The sequence below is a fragment of the Pleurodeles waltl genome, chromosome 6 (assembly GCF_031143425.1).
Source record: "Pleurodeles waltl isolate 20211129_DDA chromosome 6, aPleWal1.hap1.20221129, whole genome shotgun sequence".
NCBI lineage: Eukaryota > Metazoa > Chordata > Amphibia > Caudata > Salamandridae > Pleurodeles > Pleurodeles waltl.
The window spans coordinates 1,406,958,388-1,406,984,937 of NC_090445.1; the positions used below are offsets into that span (position 1 = coordinate 1,406,958,388).

The 26,550-nt window shown below is 47.1% G+C and overlaps 1 protein-coding gene across 1 annotated transcript in view; it reads right to left on the reverse strand.

Annotated features, from left to right (window-relative positions):
- The window catches only part of LOC138300897 (protein-arginine deiminase type-3-like), a 385,604-nt gene extending 370,337 nt beyond the window's left edge, over positions 1–15,267 (reverse strand). Inside the window, exon 1 of the mRNA XM_069240756.1 lies at positions 14,891–15,267. Within this exon, the coding sequence (XP_069096857.1) occupies positions 14,891–14,982 (92 nt within the window). The 5' untranslated portion in view covers positions 14,983–15,267. The remainder of the gene's footprint in view (positions 1–14,890) is intronic.
- Positions 15,268–26,550: the final 11,283 nt, after the last annotated feature.

The following is a 26,550-nucleotide window of genomic DNA, read 5'->3' on the forward strand; positions in this document are numbered from 1 at the left end:
CATCTTCATCCTAGATTGCTTACTATTTCTGAAGCAGAGGAAAAAAGTTATTCCATACTATCTTTAATAGATATGGCATTACTATTTGTAGTGAAGCCCTAGCTCCTTTATTTGGAATTGGAAGTCTTGAGGTTGCTGCAGCTATTGCTAGATTCATTGGGATCATACAAAGAATGTTTTACTGTCAAATAATGAACTGAGGAATGCAATTGTAACCTGCTTTTAAGGGGGGGGGTATGGTAGCTATCTTAATATTTTTTAAAAAAATGTTAGTATTGTTATTTCTATTGCAAGATTCATTGGATTAATACATAAGAAATCTTTGAAGTGTGATGATGAAAAGATAAAAGGTTTTTGTAGTCCTTGGTTAGGATGTATTTTTATGATACTGATTAGAGGAATTATTTGTTAATATGTATGCTATGAATAGTTTTAAGTCGGTATATCTGTGAAAACTGGTTTCAATAATGTTTTGTATTTATACATGAAATTTCTTAGGAATAAATGTATCATATTTTGTTACATACTGGGATTTGTAAACCTATGATTATATATGAAAAGGAAAATTACAGGTCCCAGAATGGGAATGTTACTTTGGCTAAAAAGCCAGAACTGGTTGAAAGTGTCACACATTATATGCTCTATTTGACAGCCACATGGGAAATAAGAAAAAATACAATTCAGGCCAATCTAATGTGTATATGATTTGCTTACGTTTTCCATAGTGACTTACATTCTGGACAAAAAAAAAGTGAATTTTAAAACCGCATTGTTGCACAGCTTAATTCACAATTAACTTACTTAATTAACCATGCTCCTCTGAAAGGCTTCCCAGACAATCTTTACATTTCACTCCCGACACAAAGGGCTGATGCACAAAATCATTGCAGGAAATCATTGTAATACCAGCGCCAAAAAAAAAACCTGAGAGGCACTGAACTTTGTTGCTCTCAGGCAATGAAGTACTGCCTGTCTCAACAGTTCTTTTAAGACTGGATTTCTTTTCTGCCAGTATCAAACCAAAGCCAACAGTTAATGCTAAGACAGAGTACAGTGAAAAAATGTAAGACTTAATTCCTGAAGAATGACAAAGCCAGCTAAGATAACTTAAAACATCAGCAATTCCACCTGTCACAACCCGTATTATCACACCTGCCCTTGGCATATGAGCAGTAGTAGAAGTAATCTTTATTGCTAGATTTATAAAAACAAAGCTATTGCAATACAGTGCAGGACGTTATAAAAGCATCATATTAAATTAAAATTCAGTCAAATGAAAGACTCAGGCAGGTCTTCCTCAAATGACGTTATGGTACAGTGCATGGTGTATTGTCTCACAAAGTGCTGGTGCAAGAGACAGAGCGTATAAAAGTCCTAACGTAATGACATGACGCAGTTAGGCCATCATCCAGGGATATTCTAATAAAGTGCATGATGTTTTGTCACAAAAACTGCTGGCGCAGCAGACCGGGCATCCAAAAGTCTTATCACGTAATGAGGTACACGAAGAATTGTCACAAGCGGTGCGGGGACACTCATGTGCCGGTCAATAAGTGATTGACAGAAAAGCCATAAAAACAACATGTTATAATGCAATCAAATGAACGTTGCAGCCAGCCAGGCGTCTGAGCGGCTTAACATATAAAGTAATGCCAGGAATGCTGTCACAGAGAGTATTAGAAGCTCAGAAGCCGAAGGCATTAAAGAAAATAAGTCATCAGATGAACATTAAACCGCGGGTTAAAAATGTAGTTGTGTGAGAGAATCTGGTAGGCCTTCTTACAAACAAATTCTAATATAGTGCTAGGTGTGATGTTGCAGAAAGTACTGATACAGCAACCTGGATGTCTAAAAGGCTTAACGTGGAAAAAAATATATACTGTATATATTGTCACAAAGATTGCTAAAACGCTCATAGACCAGCGTGTGCATGAAGAAACTAAGAAAGGGGTGGAATACAATTTGCAAGCAGCGGGCCAATAAAATTAAAGTAAAGCTCCCAGAAGCACAGAACCCTTGTTATGTCAAGAAAGGCCAAAAACCTGGGAAGAAAACAGTATGACCCATGTTCACCCCAAGCCCTTTCCGCCTCCTGGATCAGAGCCCAACTTCTTCTTGAATCTCTGAAAAAACTGCACCAGAGCACAGTTGAGCTAGTGTCAGGTGCTCAAAGCATGCCATCACTGCCTTCCTGCAAGATCTGATTCCTCTCGCGGTTAATAGTCACCGGAGAAGCTTGTGTCAATCCTTTAAGAGAGTGGGACACAGAGTACGTAAACAATGTCTTATTGGCTCTGTGCACATAACTGGCAAGGCTCATCTGTCCCCGATCTTTTCAATGCAGGCTAGTGATATAAGATGGGCAATAGATCCAGCCTGTATTTCATGAACTGGATCTTGGCCCAATTGTTAAAAGGTTCACTTAGATACCTCTGGGTTTTAGCCTTGTATAATTTTGAAGCGTCATCCGGGAGAGAGAGAGAGAGAGAGAGAGTCCTTATCAGCTAGCAACGACAGCAGGTGAGAGCCTCATGCAGATAGACATTGGCTGGGGAGCTGGTGTTTGTATCCAATTCAGACCAAAGGAAGTGACGAAGTGAGCATCCCTTTGCCGGTTTTAGTTTATGGCAGCATATTGCAAAGGCATTCATGCAATTGACTTATTAGCAATGCCAAACGCCATCCTGATTTGCTCTGGGGATGAATAGGAGGCTAACTGGAAAAATATGCCTATAGATTTTAAGTAGCATTTTGCCCAGGATACTACCGTCTCGCCCCCGCAAGACTTCACTTCCGTAGGCTAGAGTTGGAAAGACCTTTGTTTTGGCTACTTGCAAGATTGATGTAAGCGTAGAGTCTTTCAATTTTGTATGGAGGGACTGCAGCCCATGAGTTAAGAAGAGACCCTTTTTCCTAATTTCTTCTATTTGGTCCCCCATATCTCCCCTTCTCACTAAATAGAACTCCAAGATACTTAAAGCATTTGGTGACCCCCATCTTTTCTTGGTTTAAGGCCCACATAGGTTTATGTTGCTTAGGGTGGGGATTTAGAAGGATCTTGGTCATCTTATTGTTGATTATTAGCCCAACCATGCCTGAGTAGACTGAGGTGACATCCAAAAGACCTTAGTTCTACTGATCAAGACCAAGTCATCTGCATACAGCAGATATGATAGATGGACCCCCAGCTTAGGAATTCACTGCATTTAAAGCTGGAGTAAGGTTAACCAGGAAAATGTTGAATAAGTTTGGATCAAGAACACAGCCACGCTTGGGCCCTGGAGTAGTGTCGATTGGCCAGGACAGGCGAGAGCCATCCCCAGTTTTAATTCTGATCCATGTGTCTTTGTGTAGCACTTCCAGGAGATCGCCTGGGATGTTAAAAGCAGCCAGTTTGTGCCAGATCTTCCCTCTGTAGGAGGCTGGCCTGGTTTGTAGTGGGTACCAGAGGTACTTACACCTAATACCAGGTCCACTTATCCCTTTTAGTGAAATGTAGTCAGTGTCTAGAACCCAGGTTCTCTAGGGGTAGCTGTAGCTGAGCAGCCAAGGCTGAACTAGGAGACATGCAAAGCTCTTGCAATACCACGGTAGTCACACAGAACTCATACACATGAAAGAAAATACTCAGTGTTCCAAAAAAGAAAAAAAAGCAAAGCGCTTTCTTTCGGTGACACAAATGCCAAAAATACCTTAGAGATTATATTACCTCAGGAGGTAAGTAATATACACAATATGTACACTAGCATCCAAAAAACAGGTAAGTAAACAGTAAAAAAAAAAAAAACAGTGCAAATAGTGAAAATCACAATAGGTGGCAATAGGCCTAGGGGGAACACAAACCATGTACTAAAATAGTGGAATGCGAAAGTCGGTTTCCCACCTAGACAAGTGTAGTGTGTAGAGGGGCCCTGGGAGTGTAAGAAAACACCAAAGGTAAGTGATAGAACCCACCCCAGAAAAACAGGAGTAAATCACAGTAAGTTTACTGAAACACACAAGAAGTTGTGATAGATTATGCAAGAACCAGAAGAGACTGCAAGACACCAACAATGGATTCCTGGACCTGATGAAGAAGGGGAAAAAGTCCAAGAAGCACTGAAGAGTCCAGGGGGAACAGGGGCCACTGCTAACCCGGATGGAGGTGCAAAAAAGAACCACCGGTGAGAAGACAAAGTCAGTTATGCACCCAAGAAGACAGGTGAAGGTTCCTGGTTGGTGCAGAAGATGTTCCATGCTGGATGGATGATGGCAGTCTGGTTTGCGTTGCTGGATTCCGCCAACAAGCCATGGCACACGCAAAACTCATGGTTAGTGGAAAATGGTGCTGCCTGGGACCAGGAGGGACCTGGTGGCCTCTACCCAGGAGGGGGAGCAGAGGGGGCTCTCGGCAACTCAGAGAGCCCTCAGAAGAAAAGACAGCATGCACAAGAGTCCAACAGCATGGGGACAAAGGAAGTGCAAATGGAGGCCCATGCAGAACAACACAAAGGGATCCCACGCCGCTGGAGAACCACTCAGGAAGCTGTGCATCCCAGGATGGAGTGCTGGGGGCCTAAGCTGTGCGGTGCACAAAGAACATCTTGGAAGGTCGCACACAAGCCTTGGCAAGTGCAGGTCACGCGGTTCATGGGGGTACTGTCTTGTGTGGGGAGGCAAGCCCTTACCTCCACCAAAGTTGGACAGTTGGACCTTGGGTCTGTCAGGGTCACTTTAGTCCACCACCTGTGTTGCTGGATCCACGCTCGTCATCCGGAGAGGGGACCAACGGCACCAGTCGTCACTGCACAGAGGTGCCTGCTGAAGTAGGGAAGTGATTCCCTCACTCCACTGGAGATCCCTTCGGTTCTTCTGGTGCAGGCTGAAGACAGGCAGTCCTCAGAGGATGCATGACCTGGAAACAGTTGGAGTTGCTGGCAGGAGCTGAAGATACAATGTTGCAGATGTCGCTTTTGCTCCTTTGTTGCAGTTTGTAGAGTTCCTGGAGTTTTCAGCTGCAGTTCCATCAGCAGAAGTTGATGTAAAGGATGCAGATGATTCCTGCTGGAGTCATGTTATCCAAATCTGAAGAGACACCCAGAGGTGAGACCCTAAATAGCCCTGAAATGGGGGACTGGTCACCTAACCAGGTAAGCACCTATCAGGAGAGGGCTCTGACGTCACCGGCTGGCATTGGCCATTCAGATGCTCCCAGAGTGCCCCACCACCTTGGAATCCAAGATGGCAAAACCCAGGGACACTCTGGAGGAGCTCTGGGCACCACCCCCGGGGTGGTGATGGACAGGGGAGTGGGCACTCCCCTTTCCTTTGCCCAGCTTTGTGCCATAGCAGGGAATAAGGGTCCCTGAACTGGTGTAGACTGGATTATGCAAGGAGGGCACCATCTGTGCCCTTCAAAGCATTTCCAGAGGCTCTGGGAGGCTACCCCACCCATGCCTGTAACATCTATTTCCAAAGGGAGAGGGTGTAACACTCCTCTACCAAAGGATATCTTTTGTTCTGCGTTTCCTGGGCTTGAGCTGCTCAAGCAACAGGAGGGCATAAACCTGTCTGAGGTGGCAGCAGCTGGGACTGCCTGGAAAAGCTCAGAGGCTGGTATGTCAGTACTCGGGGTCTACTGTGGATCCCCCAGAGTGCATGGGATTGTACTACCAATACTAGAATCAGTATTTGGGTACAAATCCCATTTGTTAGACACCTTACATGGCCATATTTGGGGTTACCATTGTGAAGTTGGACATAGGTATTGACCTATGTCCAGTGCACGTGTAAAATGGTGTCCCCGCACTCGCAAAGTCTGGGAAAATGGTCCTGGATGGCGTGGGGGTACCTCTGCCAGTGCAGGGATGCCCTCACACACAGGTACTTTGCACCCAACCTTCAGGGTTAGAAGGCCTGACATATTGGTGACTTAAGTGATCTTCTGCAGTGTAAATAGCTGTGAAATGGTGCGTGCACCATTTCACACTGGCTGCAATGGCAGTCCGGTAGAAGTCTTTGTAAGGGCTCCCTATGGGTGGCAAAAGTAATGCTACAGCCCATAGGGATCCCCTGGAACCCCAATGCCCTGGGCACCTAAGTATTATATACTAGGGACTTATGAGGGGTGACCAGTATGCCAATTTGGGATTAAATACTGGGTTACCAGTATTTAGAGACAAATTTGAGAGGCAAGAGCATAAGCACTGGGGTCCTGGTTAGCAGGATCCCAGTGACAGTAAAAACACACTGACATCAGGCAGAAATTGGGGGTACCATGCCAAAAAGATGTTGCTTTCCTACACCCCCTATTGACTATGTCAAATGCAGACTTATAGTCGATGAAACCCAAGTATACCGGGTGATTGTTGAACTTGATGATGAATAATAATTTATTGTACAGATAATAAAATCCAATACAAAAGAAAAAGCAATCGATAATAAATACCCTCAGAGACTAAATTCATGCTAAAAACTCACCATAAATTGGGCACACATGACATTAAAAAAGACAATCCTGTCTAAAATTGAAAGACATCCTGCAATGTAGAAATAAAAGAAACAACCCAACCCCGAACCCCGCATAGTACACAAAGACAAAATGCGTAGGCACAGCCCTAAAGTGCATGGTGCATTAAATAGTAATTGCCCTAAACATCAACATATGCCGTTAGAGCTCCTCGACCTAACCAATTACAGGCAATATGGCAAGAGCTGAAAAGATTCCAATTATACTGGTTCATTGCTCGCAGTGCCATTGAAGTTAGACTGTGCAATTTTAATAAAAATTTAGTCAATAACACATTTAACGTTGGGTTGCCTGGGTCCAAAGACTGGATGATAGCCTGTCGACAGGAGCAGATTCCCAGTTCATTCCATTTGCTCCGAAGCAAGAATCTACACTCCTTGAATAAAGCTGGACACAGGAAAACCACATGATCAATGGTTTCATCTGCGTTATTACAGCCTCTACATATCACACCATCTCCAGGGGATAGCTGCCATTGTGGCAGATGTTTAAAAAAAAAAAAAAAAAAAAAAAAAAAACACACACACACACAATCTCCCCTCCTTAAGGCCAACGAATGCCTTTTTCAACCAGAACCCATAGGGGCGAGAGAAAGAACTAGAAGACATACCTGGCTTAAAGGATTTAATTACTGCCCAGACATGCTTCCATTGAACAAGAAGGGAACAGTCTGAATGATAGGAGTACAATTGAATAAGCCTTTTAATATCTAGTTTAAACAAAGAGATGGGGGGGTTACATGCTCAAAGATCACCAGCATCTAGTCGCCGTTTACATTCAACCAAGAAAAGAGAATAAGTACACTATGATTTCGACTCACTAATTTCTTGTCACAAAACTGCCTTCAAATGACCGTCCATGGCCTGACGCAATTTACAGTAAAGTTTCAAAAAAGCACCAGCACCAACTGCCACCAAATCCGGAAGCCCAAATTCCAACCGTACCTGCGCAGATGAAGCCAGGCGCAGGACATGAGGGACTCTCTTGTAGATTTTATTGACCAGCCTATTTAGTAGACAAGAACCTTTGACCAACAAAATTTCTTGGCCCTAGGCCAGCGAGGGGATAATCTTTACTCTCATAACTTCCATTAGGGGAAGAAGGGTCGGCCCCTTTAAAAACTTAGATAGTTTGGAGAAGGCCACCTGCAATGCCACAGCTTTAAGTTCAATTTCCTTCTTATGTTTAACAAAACTGCCCCTGGAATCAAAGTGTACCCCTAAATATTTATAAGACTGGTCAAAGACAGGTTTACAGCTTTTATAATACCAACTAAAGCCAGAGTGTTTTTCCTCCCAAAGGAGACCACTTTTGTTTTAAGCAAATGGACTTCAAATTGATTCGCAGAAGTATAAGATGCAAGTTGGTTAAGCAGCCGTTGGAGGCCAATCTCAGTGCAACTAAATAGTGCAAGATCGTCGGCATAAAACAGATGACTAAGCCTAAGGCCTCCAATCTTGGTGGGGGGGTGGGAGTTAACGGCATCAAGAGACGTTGATATGTCTACAATAAACAAATTAAAAAGAAGGGGAGCAAATACACAACCTTGTTTCACACCACTGGTGGTGGAAATTTTCCTACAGAGGGAGCAACCATCACCAAGCTTAATACGGACCCAGGTGTTTGTATGGAGTTCTATGATAGCACCCAGGAGTACTGGGGGATGCCCTAGTTTTGTAGTTTAGTCCACAGGGCACTCTGCGGGATCCGATCGAATGCTGCCTTAAAATCCACAAAAAAACAATTCAGCATCAGACCACACACAATCGCCCTGTCGATCAGAATAGAAAGTGCTAATAGATTGGTCGAAGTGCCGGAACCAGCGGAGAACCCTGTTTGGACAATGGGAACTAAAGCCTTTGATTCAGCCCAGGCATGGAGATCTTGCAGCAAAAGACTACCATAGAACTTAGCCTCATTGTCCAGCAAGGCTATCATCCTGAAGTTGGCGGGATCTGACCTTCGGCACCACACCAGGACTCAGGTACTGTTGAAGTCAAGAGGCAGTGCTCGAACAAATGTGCAAGATGGTTAGACCAAAAGGGAGGATCCTGTTTAAATAGTGCCTGTGGAAGGCCATTGGGACCCGGGGCTCCAAATTGCTTAACCCTAGAGATGATATGGGGATACTTAATTGAAAGAACTTCCTTACTCCCTGCGAGGGAAATGAAGACCCTGTAAACAAGGGACATGTATTAAACAAAGCAACAGTAGATCTATGGGCCACCCTCATCCAGCAGTTTCCTATCCTGCTCGCTAGCGGAAAAGTGGATAGTCAAGTAAGAAGTCCTAGCTCCTTCTGAAATGTTAGCAACGCCAGTGCCCCTTTGGTTGCTATTTAAATTGTTAATAAGGGACCAAAATTTCACGGGGTTTGGATTTTTGCTTGCACCTAAAAGTTTAGCACAAAAGTGACTAAGATGGGACTGATGGTCATCATAAACAGCCTTCCTGTAATCTTTCCTCAGTTGTTTATATTCAATGAATAAACACTCAGAATCGGGACTTTTTCTGATTGCCCTTGCCAGCCTATTACGCGCTTTCTTTAGATTCCTAGTTTCCCTAGAGATGACAAAGGACCGGGATGGAGCGCAATTACGTGCAGATTGGTGGAACTTTGACCATGAAAGGCAAGAAAGTTTAACCCATAACTGAATTGGGGTCGCACAGCCTGATCCCTCAGAGTCAAAAATATTATTACAGTCAGTCAATAGAAGCATTCCATTTTATGCACTTTAGTGACTCGAAACAAACCACCCCCACCCACTGCCCGCATAACATCATGTGCAGAAAATCTAGATTTGATAGATACAATTTGTGGACAATGATCGCTCTCACTTCGGGACAAAATCAAAAAGCTTTCAATGAAAGGAAAGAATTAAATTTTGCATATGGTATAGTCTAAAAAGGAGCGGGATCGACCGTCTGATCTTGTCCACTGGGGGGCGAGGGGGCAGCGCCAGGTAAACGCCATTCAGGACTTTAAAGCCCATACTATTAAGGTGCGTTACTAAATACTCTGCCAACGGGCAATGCAGACAACCCTAGGGCCTTAATTGATCAGGAATTAACTGGCGATTACCACAATAGGGACCCTCAAGAGCCTCCATTGTTTCCTGAAACAGGTTTGTATTAAAATCGCCAGTTATAGGACAATTACCACATGGGTATTCCCCCCAACTAAGTTGCCCAGAATCTGCATCAGTCGAGACAGCCTGCCCCTTTTTTCCTTTGTTCCGGGAGCAATTTAAACATTAATTACTATAAGAGTCTGCTGTGCAGTCCCATTCCTTATGACAATCCCCTGAATCCAGTTATCATCCCAAACCAGTGGCAATATACTCCCATTTAATAGTTACATAGATGGCCATCCTCCCTTAGCACGGTCATTCTTGCTCGTTCTATGGGTCGATTTCCATATTTCTAAATACCCTGGCAATGGACAGCTGTGCTCAGCCCAGGTATCCTGAAGGGTGGTTACATCGTAACTGTTCAAAAATGTTAAGAGGTCAGCCGAGGCAAACTTTTGCGCAACCCCATTGATGCTCTATGAACAAAGGGACAGATATCCAAGTGTTTGCGCGGAACCACCCACCAGTGAGGGTCAATAGGGACGTCCATGCAAGAGGGTAGATGGCAATCAATCCCAATTAGCAGACCCCTGGGGAGAAGAGAGCGGTTAAAAGTAGAGGTGCCCCCGTAGGGATTCTGATAGTAACAGAGGGTAACCAGACTCCTTACAGGGAGTTATTGTAATGCCCCACAAGAGAAATAAACCTCTCTTATAGAGAATAGAATGAGCTATTGTGGCAGAAATTACAGAAACCAAGGTGGAGTCCCTTAGGTAGGGCCCCCTAGCGTCCAAAAATGCAATGAACGCAATGTCCTTGGAACCAATGTAGTTAAGATCCGGGATGGCATTAAAGAGTCTCAAAATTTTTCCCCTATTCAATACGTCATGAGGGCCCCTGGAGCGATATTCTGGGGTAAACACACGTTTAAGAGTTGAGTGATCCAATGGAATCGTGGAGGGACACAAGGGGAATAAAGGATGTAGTAGTTCCTCTACATTAAGTAGATCCACAGAGCCCCCCAAAGCCAGAATATCGGCAGAGACGGGCCACATGCTAGGTGGCAGAATTACAGGAGGGCTGCTTCTATTATCAGTTGGCAATCTGAGGACGTTGGAAGAACCAAGGTCCAAAACATCACCATCAGTGAACCGATGAACAGCTTTGGATACAATCAGTCTGGCAGCAGGGCAAGCAGGCAATCCACTATCCCAATGCGGAGCTACCGAAACAGACACACTGCCTTGGTTGCCTTTCTCAGCCGAGATCAAACGGTCCTTGAAGAGGAGATGTTTCCTGCACAGTAGTCCCACCCAAATGGTCCTTAACAGGCTTAATCTGGAGGGGAGAGCCAACAGGTAAGGTCAACAAGAAATTGAATGGTGATGTCACACTGGAGGCACTCTGCAACTGCGAGAGCTGCTGCGCCTCAGGACGAACCAACAGTTTAACATTTGTTGAGAGTCCTTGTGGGGGTCGGCTGCGCCTATTGTGCCGTTGTTTACGGAGTCTTTTTTTTTTTTTTCCCCTCTTGCTCAACAGCAGATGACCCACGGGATCAGTTCCTAAGGGCATTGGTTGAACCGAAACAGGTTGTGCAGGAGTACAAGGAAAATAGGAAGAGGCAGGCACCATGGACTCAAGTTCGGGAAAGGAAGAAGTTGTGAAAGCACCGTTGGCCGCAATAACATGCTCCAGGACTCCAGCAGCAAGTGGCCGAGGAAGATTGATGGAGGTTACACTCTTGGCTGGAAGAAAGAAGTCGTCCGATGTTTTTGATTGAGTGGGCCCCCTTGGGCCAAATCGGGGAGGGTGCTTAGGTTCAGCGCCGGCACCTGGGGCACAGAAGCTAAAGATAATCTCTTGATTTCACATACAACCAAACTTAAAAAAAGGGGGTAAAGATGAAAGGCTTTCAACAATAGTAGAACAACATGTTGGTTGTGCACAATTGGAGCTTGACTGTGCTCTAGTAATTAGCTGGGTAGAGATTTTCAATTTTTTGATCAATACCAGCTACGTAGGAGGCCAATGTGCTCAGCAGATCAACTTGGACGTCCAGTTTGTCAGAGTGATAGTTCAAAGTCAGCACAGTGGATTGGAGGGTTTGCAGAAGCTGAGGCCAGGCCGAACCAGTTGCCACAATCGTAGGAGAAGGTACAGGGTTAAATTCCCTGTCAGCACTGCTCAGAGAATCAGATTGAAGACAAGAAAGGTCAAGAAGCGATTGATCATTGAGCTTGCCTTCAATGAACTCAGTTTGCGGGCTGGGAACAGCCCCACTAAAAGACCTTATTGGTAACATTGGATGAAGGCTGCCAGTTGAAGTCCGGGTCCATTGGGCTGCCGGAGGGCTAGGTGGCGGGGAATGCTGTGATCCTGTGGGGGGGGGGGGGGGGGGGTCGCGGCAGCCTGCAGTCAACCCATCTTGCCCGACCAACTGATGAGGGAGTGATAAAAGGGGCCCTGTTGGACACTGTTGACCCAGGCCCGAAGTCCTCTCCACCAAGGGGCCGTCCGTCCATCGCGAGGTAGAGTGGCTGGCCCAACGAAGCCCTTGCGTGGTCCCCTTCAGGCCCTGGCGTTCCTACACGAACAGGCCCAGGAGTCCAGGTACCGGGGACCAGCAACTGCTGCCTGAGGGAACTAGATAGGCTGTGGGGCGGGGTGGGAGGGGCAAGCAGAAGATTCCACAAAAGAAGTCGCACCCAACAACGCCACCATGCTGCGCCCCCCCAAACTTAGAAGCGGGCCGGGGGGCGATTGGCAGCGAGATAAGTGCCTCTCACACTGGGGCCTCGTACAGCAGGTTTGTGCAGTAGTCCTTACCGCCTTGCAGTGCCTCACTTTCACAAAAGCCGGCTTCAGCTCCGGCCACAGCTACTCCAGCCGCGCTTTGGTGCTCAAGCATCTCCGGCAGTGCACGAGCACCAAGCTCCACCTCCTGCCTCCTGGGCGTGATGTGAGTGAGTGCGTCTCTCGTTGTGGTAAGCTTAACATTGCTTATTTTAAAATTTAGGACTATGCAAGTCAGAGAACACCTGTGATACCTGACCTGCACTTTACAACACTGAGGAACATCAACGGAGCAGCAAAACCCTTCAACAGACTGAGAAAGTATTACCAGATGACTCCCACCTTGGAGAAATCACTGGCCTCCCCTACAGGTCTGAATACTTTCAAACACCAGCTTTGACATTTACAGGACTGTCATCTCCAGCACATCATCCTACCTTGTAGACAAACTTGAGATTTCCAGTGATTAACAAAACACATGCAGCCAAGCTTGAATCTAAGAAACACAAGAAAGAAAAGACCAGAAGCAGAAAGAGGCCATGATTACTCGTTGAAGTTCCTCCTATTGATGAGGGAGCAAGCGATCTTTGATTCTCCTTTTACCTCATGTTTCATAAAGCGTGAATATGGTGTCCCTCAAGGCTTGCAATTGAGTCCCTTGTTGTTTAACATCTACATGGTGCTGTTGGGGAAGATAGTCGACCAATGGGGCTTCAACCTGGCCTTGTATGCAGATAACACCCAGCTAATGCTAACATTTTACCAAATAGAGAACATGGTGGCTCATTGTTGATTGACCACGGTGGCCAAGTGGGTGAAACTTAGTTGCTTGAAACTGAGAGCAGATAAATCTGAAATGTTAGTGTTAGGTGAATCCAACCCCGATTATCTCCGAATTCTCTGGCCTAAAGATCTGGGAGACACACACATTTATCAATCTGAGGCGAGAAATCTGAGTGTTAAATATGATAAAGACTTATCTTTCAAACCTCAAGTCCAAACTATTATGTTTCACATTACTCAGATCATGAAAAAAAAAAGGGACTCTAAAAGCTACTACCTAGACATACTCGGAAATCAGCGGTGCATGCCTTGGTCACGTCCAACATGCTCTATTTTGGACTGCAAGCGAATAATCTTCAGGTAGTACACAGCTGAATAATCTTCAGGTAGTACACAATGCTGCTGCCCCTTTGATTCTGAACTGTCCTAAAAGAAAATCTACTAAGAAGAATCTTAAGAAGTTACATAGGCTTCCAATTAACTAGAGGATCAGATTCAAGGGCAAGCTAAATTTTATTAGAGCACTGCACCACAGAGGACCTTTGTACCTACAGAAAAGGCAAGATTCCCCTGCTAGGGCACTACGGTCTGCAAATGAAGAAAAGATGCCCATGTGTCATAAATTAAGATCAGGTGTTAGATCCTTCTCTGAATTGGCAGGCAAAGTGTGTAAATCGCTGCTGGAAGCTTTGAGATTACTTGACTCTGAGCAGGTGTTCAAATCGGGTTTAAAACATCTATTTACGGTTGCCGATCTAGAAATTTCAGCTTCAGTTTGCTTTTGATCTAAGCGCCAGGACGCTACCTAGTGAAATAGCTGTTGCGCTATACAAATGGATCTTCATTCATTCACGTGACGCGGACATGACATCAGAACGTTCTTGAATGTTTCTTGTTTAAAAAATGTTACACTCAATAAATATCGCTCGATCCAGTGCTTACTTCGAACTCAGAAATGCGGATACTTTTTCTTTCATTTTTACGTTGTCACATTTCTTTACGACATTTGTGGTTTGATTTCCAACTTTTGATGGCTCCACTCGTATTTCTGCTCTTAGAGCCAAGTCAGACCCCTGGCAAGGCTCTTCTCAAGACTGTCGAGCCCCACCCCACCCCCGCGCTCAAATATTTAAATGCCTCCTACGCTTTTGCATGCAAGAATGCTAGGTGTAATGTAATTTGCATAACTGAGAAAACGCAATTTTGCATGTAACGGTATGGTTTAATAAGGTCTCCACAAGGACAGAATCCGCGCAATCTTCAGGGTCAACGTAACACGTTTATGTACGCCATGAAGTGTTGTTTTGGCCCTTTTGAACTGCAAGTACCAGCATGCAACGGATTCCGAAAACTGTCCTGCGCTAGAAAATATGATGCCCTGGTGACATAAAGTCGTAGGTCGCTCCAAAAGTGTGCCTTTGCCTGTTCCTCATTGTCAACTAGGGGCGTAGGTATCAATGGTGCAACAGGTGTAGTGACCACCGTTCCGCAGCCCGGAGTCCCCTGAGCCCTGGTTGTTGCTGTTAGTACTACCCAACTAGGGGCCAGGCGGCACGTTTTCCTTATACTAGGGCGCATAGCACACTTGCAACACCACTACCCAACTAGGTGTCGGGGTAATAGTTTTCCTAAGACTATAGTACATAGCAGACTTGCAAAACCACCGTTATCGATTTGCTCCTCGACAGAAGAGATGTGCGATACCTGCGGACGGCGCACACTGGCTCCTTACCCGTACACATCCAGGCTGACGTCCGTTCCCACCACGCACACGGCGTTTGTGCGCTGCTGGAAGGAGAAGCGCACGATATATGGGCTCGCCATGTCTTCGTTCTCAGAGGACCGCAGAGTCGGACAGAAATCACCAGTCCAGACTCAACTACTGTTTAGTGAACCTCAATAAATAGGACGGTGGGCTTTTACAACGTCACGGCTACCTGTCAAGAACCTCCCACACCCTGAGTGGGCGGCGGAGTTGCACATGAAATGATGTTCTCGTGGTGCGTTCTCTATGAAACCAGAAATAAAAAAAAAAGCAACTCTCTATCACGGTGCCCACGGGCATTGTGCTCAACAGCACAAAAGCTCCCTTCTCTCCTCTGTCGCCCTGTGGGTAATCCAGTGTCTGTCACGGGGACACTAAATAGCTCCCTCTGTGGCTTTAAACAATGGCGTAAACACGCCGAGAGGCTTGGGATACTTCAAGCAACCAGGCGATGCCGGAGGCCAGTGTTTTAGTACATACAAGCCATTTTAATATTCTCACACTTGCAAAATAGGGCTGTGGCAAGGCACGCGCGCATTGTCGTGCATACGGCCAGATACAATCGAGGCATGCCTTCCGACAAATATCCACCCACCCCACACCAGGGCTTTAAATGACATGAAAAAACTCGGGGGTCTGTTAAAGGGACGTGGCCCAAAGTAATTGATAATGTGGCTCAAACGAACGTTACAAATCTGCATTTACCATAACACCCGCACTTGGCCCACTCCAATTATTGTAATTCCCCATATACATTTTTGAACAAATTCACAACAGCCAAGCGTGTTTGCATTTTCTTGTGGGATTACTGGGCCGCAGTTTTATTACATGCATAGACTCTTGCAATACAACCTTTGACCTCATCACTCTCTGTTTTCGGTCATAAATCATAATGACAAGGCCATAATTATCACAATGCCATAACTCATTTGCCATACATTGCTTTTTGTGAATTGTAATTTGGAGACAGGTCATAAATTACCGTTGGTAGGTCATACATAAATAATTTCTCCAGGATCATAACTTTGCTGCATGACATCCTCTCTGCTATAAATCAATCAAGTCCTTGTCATTTCATTTGCTTGTCATAATTCTGACACATATTGTTTTTGAGGCCATCCTCCATGCTGCTTTTTGGGGGTCATCCATTTTTGTTGGTTCTTTACTCTGATCGGGAGGGGGGTAGACTCTTAGTGCTGTTAGGCTCAACTCGCTACCTTGTCTGTCCATTTTGTGCCCTGCCAACCGGCGGGTCTGGGCCGCGAGTGCCGTGCTCCGCTTACTCCCCCAACTGCCTCCTTACCCTGCCATAAGGCATCCCCAGGTAAGTAGCCTTTCTCCGGCACAACGCCCACCGGTGTGCCTCCTTTACCAACCAACGTGCCCCTTTTACCGCCGTCCGCTTGCCCTCTCAGCCCTACGACAATGCTGCTGTTCCGGTGTGCGTGGGTGGGTTTCGCGATCCTGCGCGCTGTCCCTCGTGGCCCACAAAGTGATCTCTGCCTGGGCAGCAGAATCTTTTTAGTCTGCCGTCCAAGCTGAGGGTGGGGCGGTGTCTTCCCATTGGAGGGTTTGTAAGTTGCTGTGCCCCCATTGGCCCAATGTCCTTGGGGGGCTCCTCCCTCTCTCTTGAAGGGGAATGCCAGATGTCCTTTGTTGGTTTGCCGCTAAGGCGGCTTAAGAACTGTAATTTCCGGGTCCCCGGCAGTGGTTAATGGGCCGGCCCCTGATGCCCCCTACGGAGCGGCCCTTTGCCATAACCCCCGCACTTGGCCCACTCCAATTATTGTAATTCCCCATATACATTTTTGAACAAATTCACAACAGCCGAGTGTGTTTGCATTTTCTTGTGGGATTACTGGGCCGCAGTTTTATTACATGCATAGACTCTTGCGACACAACCTTTGACCTCATCACTCTCTGTTTTCGGTCATAAATCATAATGACAAGGCCATAATTATTACAATGCCATAAATCATTTTGCGTGCCATACATTGCTTTCGTTATGATTGTGAATCGTAATTTGGAGACAGGTCATAAATTACCGTTGGTAGGTCATACATAAATCATTTCTCCAGGATCATAACTTTGCTGCATGACATCCTCTCTGCTATAAATCAATCAAGTCCTTGTCATTTGATTTGCTTGTCATAATTCTGACACCTATTGTTGAGGCCATCCTCCATGCTGCTTTTTGGGGTCATCCATTTTTGTTGGTTCTTTACTCTGATCGTGAGGGGGGTAGAATCTTAGTGCTGTTAGGCTCAACTCGCTACCTTGTCTGTCCATTTTGTGCCCTGCCAACCGGCGGGTCTGGGCCGCGAGTACAGTGCTCCGCTTACTCCCCCAACTGCCTCCTTACACTGCCGTAAGGCATCCCCAGGTAAGTAGCCTTTCTCCGGCACACCGCCAACCGGTGTGCCTCCTTTACCAACCAACGTGCCCCTTTTACCGCCACGCCACCTGAGGGGCTAACGTCGCCCGGCGGCTCCCCCCTTTCATTCTTTGGGGTTTGCTCATTTTTCATCTTTTCGATGCTGCCTTTGGCTACCTTTCAGATCTTCACCAGGCCACCTCAGTGTCCCGGCCGTCAGGCCTCCCTAGGATCACTGATTTTGCCGCACCGTCCTTGTGACAGCCTCCAAGCCACTTTTGATCCTCACTGACACAGCCTGAATGTGCTGCGTTCGGTTCTGATTAAAGTATGCCTCCCAGATCTTTGGGTCTGGGCTACCTTTTTACTCCCGGCCTCATTAGCGGCTGCTGCAATGAGTTGTCGCCCGCCACCATTATCATGGGAATGCCCTTAATTAGAACACGAGCGCTGGGTTATCCATCTATTGTGGCAGGTTGAAGTATGGTGTGCTTCCTCTGAATACTTCCCCATCGCGCCCGCTGCACTCTGTTCCATCCACATCTGTGCGGGCCCGACCGGCTCCTCTTCAGCTCTTCAGTGTGTCGTCTCCCCTCGAAGTTACAGTACATGAAAGGAAACAAGGAGGGAGGGACACAGACACTTATTATTTACATGTACAACTCGGTGCATGCCAGGTTCTGTTACTTAAATCTTATAATCTGTAATGCCATTTTTCATTCATTATGCGTGATAGTTATACGTTGTGCAAGGTCAAATAGTAAACCTGCTGCCTGTTTTGTTACTCCATAGCTGTGCAACATTAACTAGTTTCTCCCTGTTAAATTCCGCTTGAATCTCGCTATTTGAGATTGAGTTTCTGCTTCTTTTATTTATTTTTTACTTCCCACCTAATGTTCCCGATGCATTGTCTGGACGTGCACCTGAGCCTGGAGTTGCTCGCCTGGCTCAACCTTTCAGCTTGTCCCTTATATTATGTATGCCGACAACATTGGTGCTCTTGCATATTTGATCAAGTGGTGCAGTCCTTCTGCGGGCCGCGTGCTTGCGCTCTACCTTTGCCCAATGCTTCTGCAGAGTCCTGTGACACCACTTTTGAAAAGGTGTCAGCAGCCCCAGCGAATATTGTAGTAGTGGAGTCTGCCGCATTACCAATGTTATAAATAACATAATGTTATCCTAGGATAGTCAACATATAGCCCCGCCAAATTCCCCTGGGCCTTGTAAATTGTCTTTGGACAAGGAAACATTTTTTTTTTTTTTTTTTTTTTTTTAATATATAGGCCTGGGCAGATTAAGTGATTTGCCCAGGATCACAGGATGAGAGGCCACTGTCCATCCCCGAAACTGGTACCCCGCTCAAGAGGCAGCAACGGTGGCTGCTACGCCTTTACCCCCATGCTGTTTTGTTTACACCTCTTCCGTTATCTTTGCTTTCCGGCTCACGTGCAATACTAACATGCACTAATAATCGTGCGTTAACTTTTCCTTGGCCTGGTAAGGTTGCTGCTTCAATTATTTTATTTACTTATTGCAGCTTACCAAAATAGTGCAAGCTCTACCTGGGGGGATTGTAGCACTTACTTGAGAAACCTGTTACATTATATAAGGACCCAATCCTTTTCCCTAGGTCTGGGGAGATAAAGTGATCTGTGCCATTTTACAGGATGTTGCGCTGGAGCCGTGACTCGAACCTGGTTCCCCCTGCCTCAAAAGGCGGCATCTCTGGCTGTTACACCTCATACCCCATGCCTGTTACCTTACATGCTTTTTGTTGTGAGTGAGTTTTATCTGCCTTTCCTGTTCCCTTAAGTTACCCTTGTTTTCGTTTGTCCTTCTCTGCATGTTATTGTAACCTTTGAATAAGCATCATCTTTAAATGATATTTTTGAAGCGTTGGGTTTTCCCTTGAACCCTCAGCTCAGCGAGTAAGGGGCTGTGAAGTGAAGACTGATCCTGCCTAGCTTGGGGTTCGAACTCGGGCTTTCGAGTAAACCAAGCTCTTAACAAGCCCGAGAACTTCCTAATATCCTAAATTTGCCAGACAGTAAGTCAACTACATAACGGGAAATCAAGTTTTGCTATCATCTGCTGGGGTACATCAGTCCCGCTTCCACACGTGGTTGGGCAAGGGCTTAAACTAGAGCAGCTACTAACTGCCGTCTGGAGCCACGCCCCCGGCAAGGCTAACCAGAGGCACGCTGCCGCTCAAGAAACGACATGGCCACCACCCCCCCACGTGGGCACAGCACCCATGGCCGCCTCTCCCTTGGCGTTGGGGAAGCATTCGTGGAACCTTACGGGATGGGTAGTTCCCAACTTAAGCCGGTAGGCCAGCAACCCCTAGCTCGCACCTGCGAGCAATGCGTCTCCCCGTATAAGAAGCCAGGTGTACCGTGGATCACGGGGTGCAACGGATAATAAAAACACTACCATATATCTTAGAGTTCGGTCTATGGACTTGCTATGGGAACATCTCGAATACGCCTCCGTCCAATAGCCCTCTCCACACGTTATTACCCATACCGTCACGGATCGTGCAATGCAAACAGCTAAGATACTGCCTACCAGAGAGACGCACACAAATCCCATAAGCACCCGCCATGTAGTAGATACGATTCTAAGATGCACTAGTAAGGAACCCAACTGTGCAACTAAGTCAGCCGGTCATATACAAAGTTAAGTGCACTTGGAACATGGCTGTAAGCGTTTTTTTTTTTTTTGTGTGTGTGTGAATACTGGGCCCTGCATTGCGGCTGCAATAGAGACACTCCGCACCCCGACTGAACCACCAGTAGGGAAAACTCTGCGCTGCGCAATAGACGGAGAGGGACGTCAAAGCACACAAATACCGTTTAGCCGGGCGTGCACTCCGCTCCAAGAAACAACCAAATGCCACAAGAAACTGACTGACTCTTCCGGTTGCAGCCCCGGCAAGTCTCTTATGCCCCGGAATTAGAAAAACACGCTGTGATTGGACTATGTGCTCTTTTGCTATAGACGTTGGTCACACTGCACATCAGCAGCACCTCCCGCTCCACAACGGCTCACGGCACAAGCCTGGCTGGGGATTGGCTGCAACATGACCCAGAAGCGCCAGCACCATGCGCAATAACATCCTTTAGAGGTTTAACTGCGGGCAACACGAAACAGCCGGATTCTGTTGACGGCCCATGCAAATAACGAGCTGTGCGCTGCACTTATACGGAGTCATGTACTAATTTGTATGTAGCGCTTTAGAAGAACCATGACGGTAAAACGAAACGGGGGGTGGCCCAGAGAGCTCCCCTACATAAGTGTTATCAAGTTCTAAAGCTCGTGGGATAGACAGCGGGCAACCTTTTATTTCAAATTCCTGGTGTAAAAGCTGCACCGCTAGCCATACATTACAATATAACGCAAGCGTCGTATTAAATATAATCTACATAAGAGGCAAAATGCCATCATTTTCGCATACTTCTTCCCGTCTGGCGAGTTGGGAAAACAAGCCTTAGGAGGGGGAGAAATCAAAGCACACAAAGACCATTCCCGGCACCTGAGATTTACCAACCCTCGAAAGCGTCCACACGAGGGCTCTGACTGGCCAAGCCCTCCGGAGCCACGAATCTTACACCACTGCCCTAGTTCACGGGCCAGTGAATAACCTGAGGCCGTAATATCACCACACCTGGGAGGGCCGTACACGAAAACAGGCGCGGGACCCCAGCACCCCTCCCCCCCTCTGTTGCACGGGCCGCTCAAACCAGCATTTTTCCGGGGGACACAGGGTAGCCAAGTAAGGCCGACAAATCCTCCTCTGCATGGCCTCACTTCTGCGCTCGAGGGCTCTGATGCTTCCGATCGGGTTTCGCTCACCTCACTGCCAGGCCGAAGGAGCAGGCCAGCCGCAGAGGGTGAGAAACCTCGCAGCTGGCCATTACACCTCGTTGTAGTTGAAGTGTGCGTGTTGCTAAGCAACCAGCGTTGTTGAACAGAACTCGGGCTCAGTAGAGCCCAATCTACTAGAACCAGCTCAACGGTCTACACAGCACTGCCGGGTCATCTCCGGCCGGCTAAGGGGGGCACCGAGCATGCAAGCCGTGAGGGAAACGGCACCCAAGGTAAGGGAGGAACCTCATGGCAGGAACGCACAACGGCATAAGTAAACGCCTAATCAAACAAGGGAAAATGGAAGATACTTATCTTGCCTCGTTTCGCAATCCTGCGCGCTGTCCCTCGTGGCCCACAAAGTAATTTCTGCCTGGGCAGCAGAATCTTTTTAGTCCGCCCTCCAAGCTGAGGGCGGGGCGGTGTCTTCCCATTGGAGGGTTTGTAAGTTGCTGTGCCCCCATTGGCCTGATGTCCTTGGGGGGCTCCTCCCTATCCCTTGAAGGGGAGTGCCAGATGTCCTTTGTTGGTTTGCCACTGAGGCGGCTTAAGAACTGTAATTTCCGGGTCCCCGGCGGTGGTTAATGCGCCAGCCTCTGATACCCCCTAGGGTAAAATAAAGAGCCCAATAGGGACCCGCCTCAACACCTGATTTTTAGTACTACCAGTACTACCAGTGCTGGGCACCAGAAGGACCCAGCCCACTTAAAGCCCTGCCCCCCTCCCAAAACCACACCCCACATGACACTACATCGCCTTAGTCACAAATTACAACATTGTGGGTTTAGGGGGTCGTAAACCCAAGGCCGTATTTTATTTATGAGAACACATAAATCAATCATCAATCAACAAAATTTACGCAGTAACCCCCATCATATTTACATAGTATTTTACATTTTTGTAAATGCCTAGCCTTAGAGTACGTTAATACATCGGTTTTCCTGTCACTAACTAAATGAGTTCATGCAAATCCAAAATCAGTGACTGCGGATGATATCATGACTGATTCTTAAACACCCGGTCCCTGTCCCCCTCTCAGCTAGGAGGCTGTGGGGTAGGACCTCCATAAGGGACCATCCTATTCCCTCCGGCAAATCCACTTTTGTGTAGTCCCTGTGGAGGGGGCCCATCTGCCTGCCAGGATACCTACCTCAGGCGCCCCCTCCACCCTCAGGCAATCGCCCTCAACGCCACTGCTAACTACAAGACCTTTGCGCATGTGAGGGTGGTTGGCCCTAGGGACCAGATGCCAGCGGCCCCTCACAATCCCCTGCATCCCTGGATGTCATTCTCGATTCACAGCCAACACCTTTTAGAGGGTTCAATTACCTTGCCGTCCTGCTCATCTAAGAAAAAAGGTACCTAATTGTCCCCCAATCATGATCTCACCGTCCACAGGCCAGCATAGTAGACCGACAATCTGGCCTCCTCCTCTTGCAGTCGTTCCCCTACCCAGGGTGATGGACCAACCAAGCCAGGAAGTTTTCCAATAACATATTCCCAACCCGAGAAAGATTCACTCCATCTGGGAGGAAAAAGCTCTCCCCTTGAATGTAGCTGTGTAGAGCGACCACTAACCTAGGTGATCTGAACAACTTGGCAGCCTTGTTATTTATTCTCTTCACCGAGTCATCGAGGGCCTTAACTTACTGGCCGTCCTTCCACTGAAAACTGGGGATAATGCTGGACTAGGCGAGCACTGCCTGAGGAGATTTCTTGGCTAACCAACCAAATTCCGAGATCACCAACTCAAAAAGCTGCTGCCGACCCATGGGAACCAAGTCATTACCCCTAAGATGCAAAATGATAATGCCTGGTGGCAGGCTCCCTTGTGGAAGAATTGAGTTCAGTACGAGCCTCAGCTGGGTGAGGCACAGTCCACCCTGACCAAAGAAAGACAAGCAGTATCCAGCTTGGGATTCGCTTGACGCAAAGGCATATAGCAATCAGAGGACCACCTGCCAATCCTCCTAACCGCTGCACCTGAAAGGCCCATTGCCACCATCGCTGTGACTTCCCCAATCCTAAACAATTGAGTACCAAATTCAGAGAGTCAAAACCCGCCATAGACAGAGTGCGCCTAAGTACTTCTGAAAACTGGTACCTGGTCAGTGGTGTGCCGTCTGCATGCACCAAGAACAGGCCCCCTAACCCACGGGGTGCTGCACTAAGAAGAACTCCAAATTATAGACCGGGCAGCATACATTACCAGGAGCTCTTCGTAACAGCATATGATCACCCTTCTCCTCGGGTTCTGCTTTAGAATGAGGGATGTTGATTGCCAGGACCCTCGCCCCTTCTAGCCAAAGAATGCCCACTAGTTGCAACCCCACTTTTATGTCCCTCTTGTTTTTGGCCACCAACTCACCAAGTCTGAGGGCCTCATAAATAGCCAAAGTGAAAGTCACCCTGAATAGGGGGGTCTCCCAAGAAGAGGTACAAATACCACCTAGCATTCCCAAGATACACCCCAGCTTTACTGTGTCAATGGGGTGCCTAGACTATGGTCTGGCCCCATGAAGCTGCTGCAAACCCTTGACAGCCCTCCTCATCAAGAAGGATTTAATTCAGTCAGGCACCACCCACAGTTGCGCAAAGAAAGAAATAGCTGCAGCATGGCACCTAGCTCATGCAACCAACCTCCCCTTCTCCCTCAGAGCCTCCAAAAATGCCAAGTCTGACGAAGCATCTAACCAACAAGACAGCCCTGAATGAGCAAGGAATTTAGCATAGGCTGTGAAAGCCGCTCATAAGCCCTCCTTGTCTTGGGTGTCATACTGGCTGCCACGAGGTCTGGTAGTCTTGGGCACCAATCCACCACAGATGATCTACGAAGGGCATTGGTAATTCCTCCGCTCTCGGGTGGTGGAACCTGAAAACCTGCATCTTAAAATGGGACAGAGGCATTATTCAGGACACCAGGCACATGCTTTGCTCTGAACATCATATTCAGTCTTAGACATAGCAGTACAATTTCTTTCAATAATCTCAACATCATTTTGCACCTAGCAGCCTGTTGATTTATGCATTCCACCACTGCCATATTATCAGACCAGAAAATCACAGACTGGTTGCGGAATCGCTCAGACCAGATTGACAATTCCACATGAATCAGGAATAGTTCCAGAAAACCAGTATTAATTACTAGCCCAGACAGCACCCATTCCACGGGCCACCACTGCGCACACCAGTCCATGCCAAAATGGCACCTAAACCCTCACTGCCTGCTGCATCTGTAAAGAGACCCAGCTCTTCGTTGAGCCTAGGAGGACTCGGCCACACAATCGTCCCATTAAAGTCAAGCCGGAAGGGCTCCCAAATGTTCATATCCTGCTTGACCTCACTGGAGGGCCTGGTGTGGCAATGTTTCACCTTCAACCCAGAAGTGACCTGAACAATGGACCAAGATCACCTCTAAGGCTTGTAAATTTGGCCATTGGGAGCCTTGACACCCACACCACTGAATCTAATTCAATCCCTGGGAATTCATTTGTGGTATAGGGACCTAGGGCCAGATGTAGGAAGCACTTTGCGAGTCGCAAACGGCAAAATTTGCCGTTTGCGACTCGCAAATGCGTGTTTCCTATGCAGAAATGCATTTTGCGAGTCATTACCGACTCGCAAAATGCATTTCCGAATCGCAAATAGGAAGGGGTGTTCCCTTCCTATTTGCGATTCGCAATGGTATGCAATTCCATTTGTGACCGCTTATGCGGTCGCAAATGGAGTCGCAGTTACCATCCACTTGAAGTGGATGGTAACCCATTCGCAAACGGGAAGGGGTCCCCATGGGACCCCTTCCCCTTTGTGAATGGACCCCAAAATATTTTTTCAGGGCAGGGAGTGGTCCAAGGGACCACTCCCTGCCCTGAAAAAAACGAAACAAAAGGTTTCGGATTTTTTGAAATGCAGCTCGTTTTCCCTTAGGGAAAACGGGCTACATTAAAAAAAAAAAAAAAACTGCTTTATTGAAAAGCAGGTCGCTAACATGGAGGCCTGCTGACTACAGCAGGCCTCCATGTTAGCGAGTGCCTATACTCGCTATGGGGCCGCAATTTGCGACCCACCTCATGAATATTCATGAGGTGGGTCATTGCGACCCCATAGCGAGTTGCAGTCGGTGTCTGAGACACCGTACTGCATAGCAATTTGCGAGTTGCAAATTGCGAGTCGGAAGGACTCGCAATTTGCAACTCGCAAATTGCTTCCTTCCTCCATCTGGCCCCTACTGTCTTACCATGCACAAGTGAGACCCCAAACTCGCCCATAAGACTCTGAGAGACTCCAGCACATACGCACACCAATCTGACTCACAGGGACCAAGAATCAGAAAATCATCCAGGTGGTGATGTACCCATTAGTGTTGTAATTTGGTCAAAAAATTTGCTGAATCTCTCAAAGTAGGAACAAGACATGGAGCAGCCCATTGGCATACACTTATAAAAGTAGTACTTCCCATCAAAGTAAAATCCCAGGAGATGGAAATCGTCTGGGTGGACCAGTAGCAGCCTAAAGGCAGAATCATTGTCCAATTTTGCCATCAGAGCTCCAGGCCCATGCTCCCACAGCATCTGAATTGCCTGAACCAACGACCCATATATGACTGAACACAGTGCCCCATCAATAGCTTAGTTCACCGATTGGCTCTTTGGCACCGACCAATTATGTGTTAGTCTGAACTTCCCTGGATCTTTCTTAGGGACTACCCCTAGAGGAGAACAGACAAAACTCTGCATGGGAAATCCATCAAAAGGACCTGCTACGTGCCCCAAATTCAGTTCCTTGAGGATCTTAGCCTGAGCCACATCAGGGTTGGACCTCAAAGACAGCTAGTTCTTACAGTGGGTGAGCCTACGTATCCTTGTGCTGAGATCCTAAAACTGTCATTAATCCGTCATACAGTATCTGTGCGGCTGCATGGTTGGTGTAGGTATTAAGCGAAGGGGCCATGGCCAACAAGTTAACTGGGGATGAGGCCCTGCTGAAAACAGAATAATCATTCCTGTTTCCTGCCAAATCTCAATCCTGTTTCTTGCTACCTTTTTCTTGTGATTTCTTGAAGCACTTACAGTAGACTCGGGGTGGGAGGCCTGGCCACAGAAAGTGTAGCGTTTTAAATGGCAGGTTCCTGGGGGCCAGGAGCATATGCCTTGGTTTTATTCCCAGCAGGCACCTTTTTTTACGATACTCTCCCCAGCCATGCCCAAGGCGGCTCCTGTCCTCGCCCAAAAGGGCTGACCTCCAACCACCTGCAGTCGATTCATGTACCTCACCCATGTGATCATATGAATCTGGTCCCACCTTAGGGTGCACCTATTGTCCTTTATCCTTCTAAACTCCTTATCGTAACCTCTCTATGTAGTACCTCCATACTCATCATGTGCAC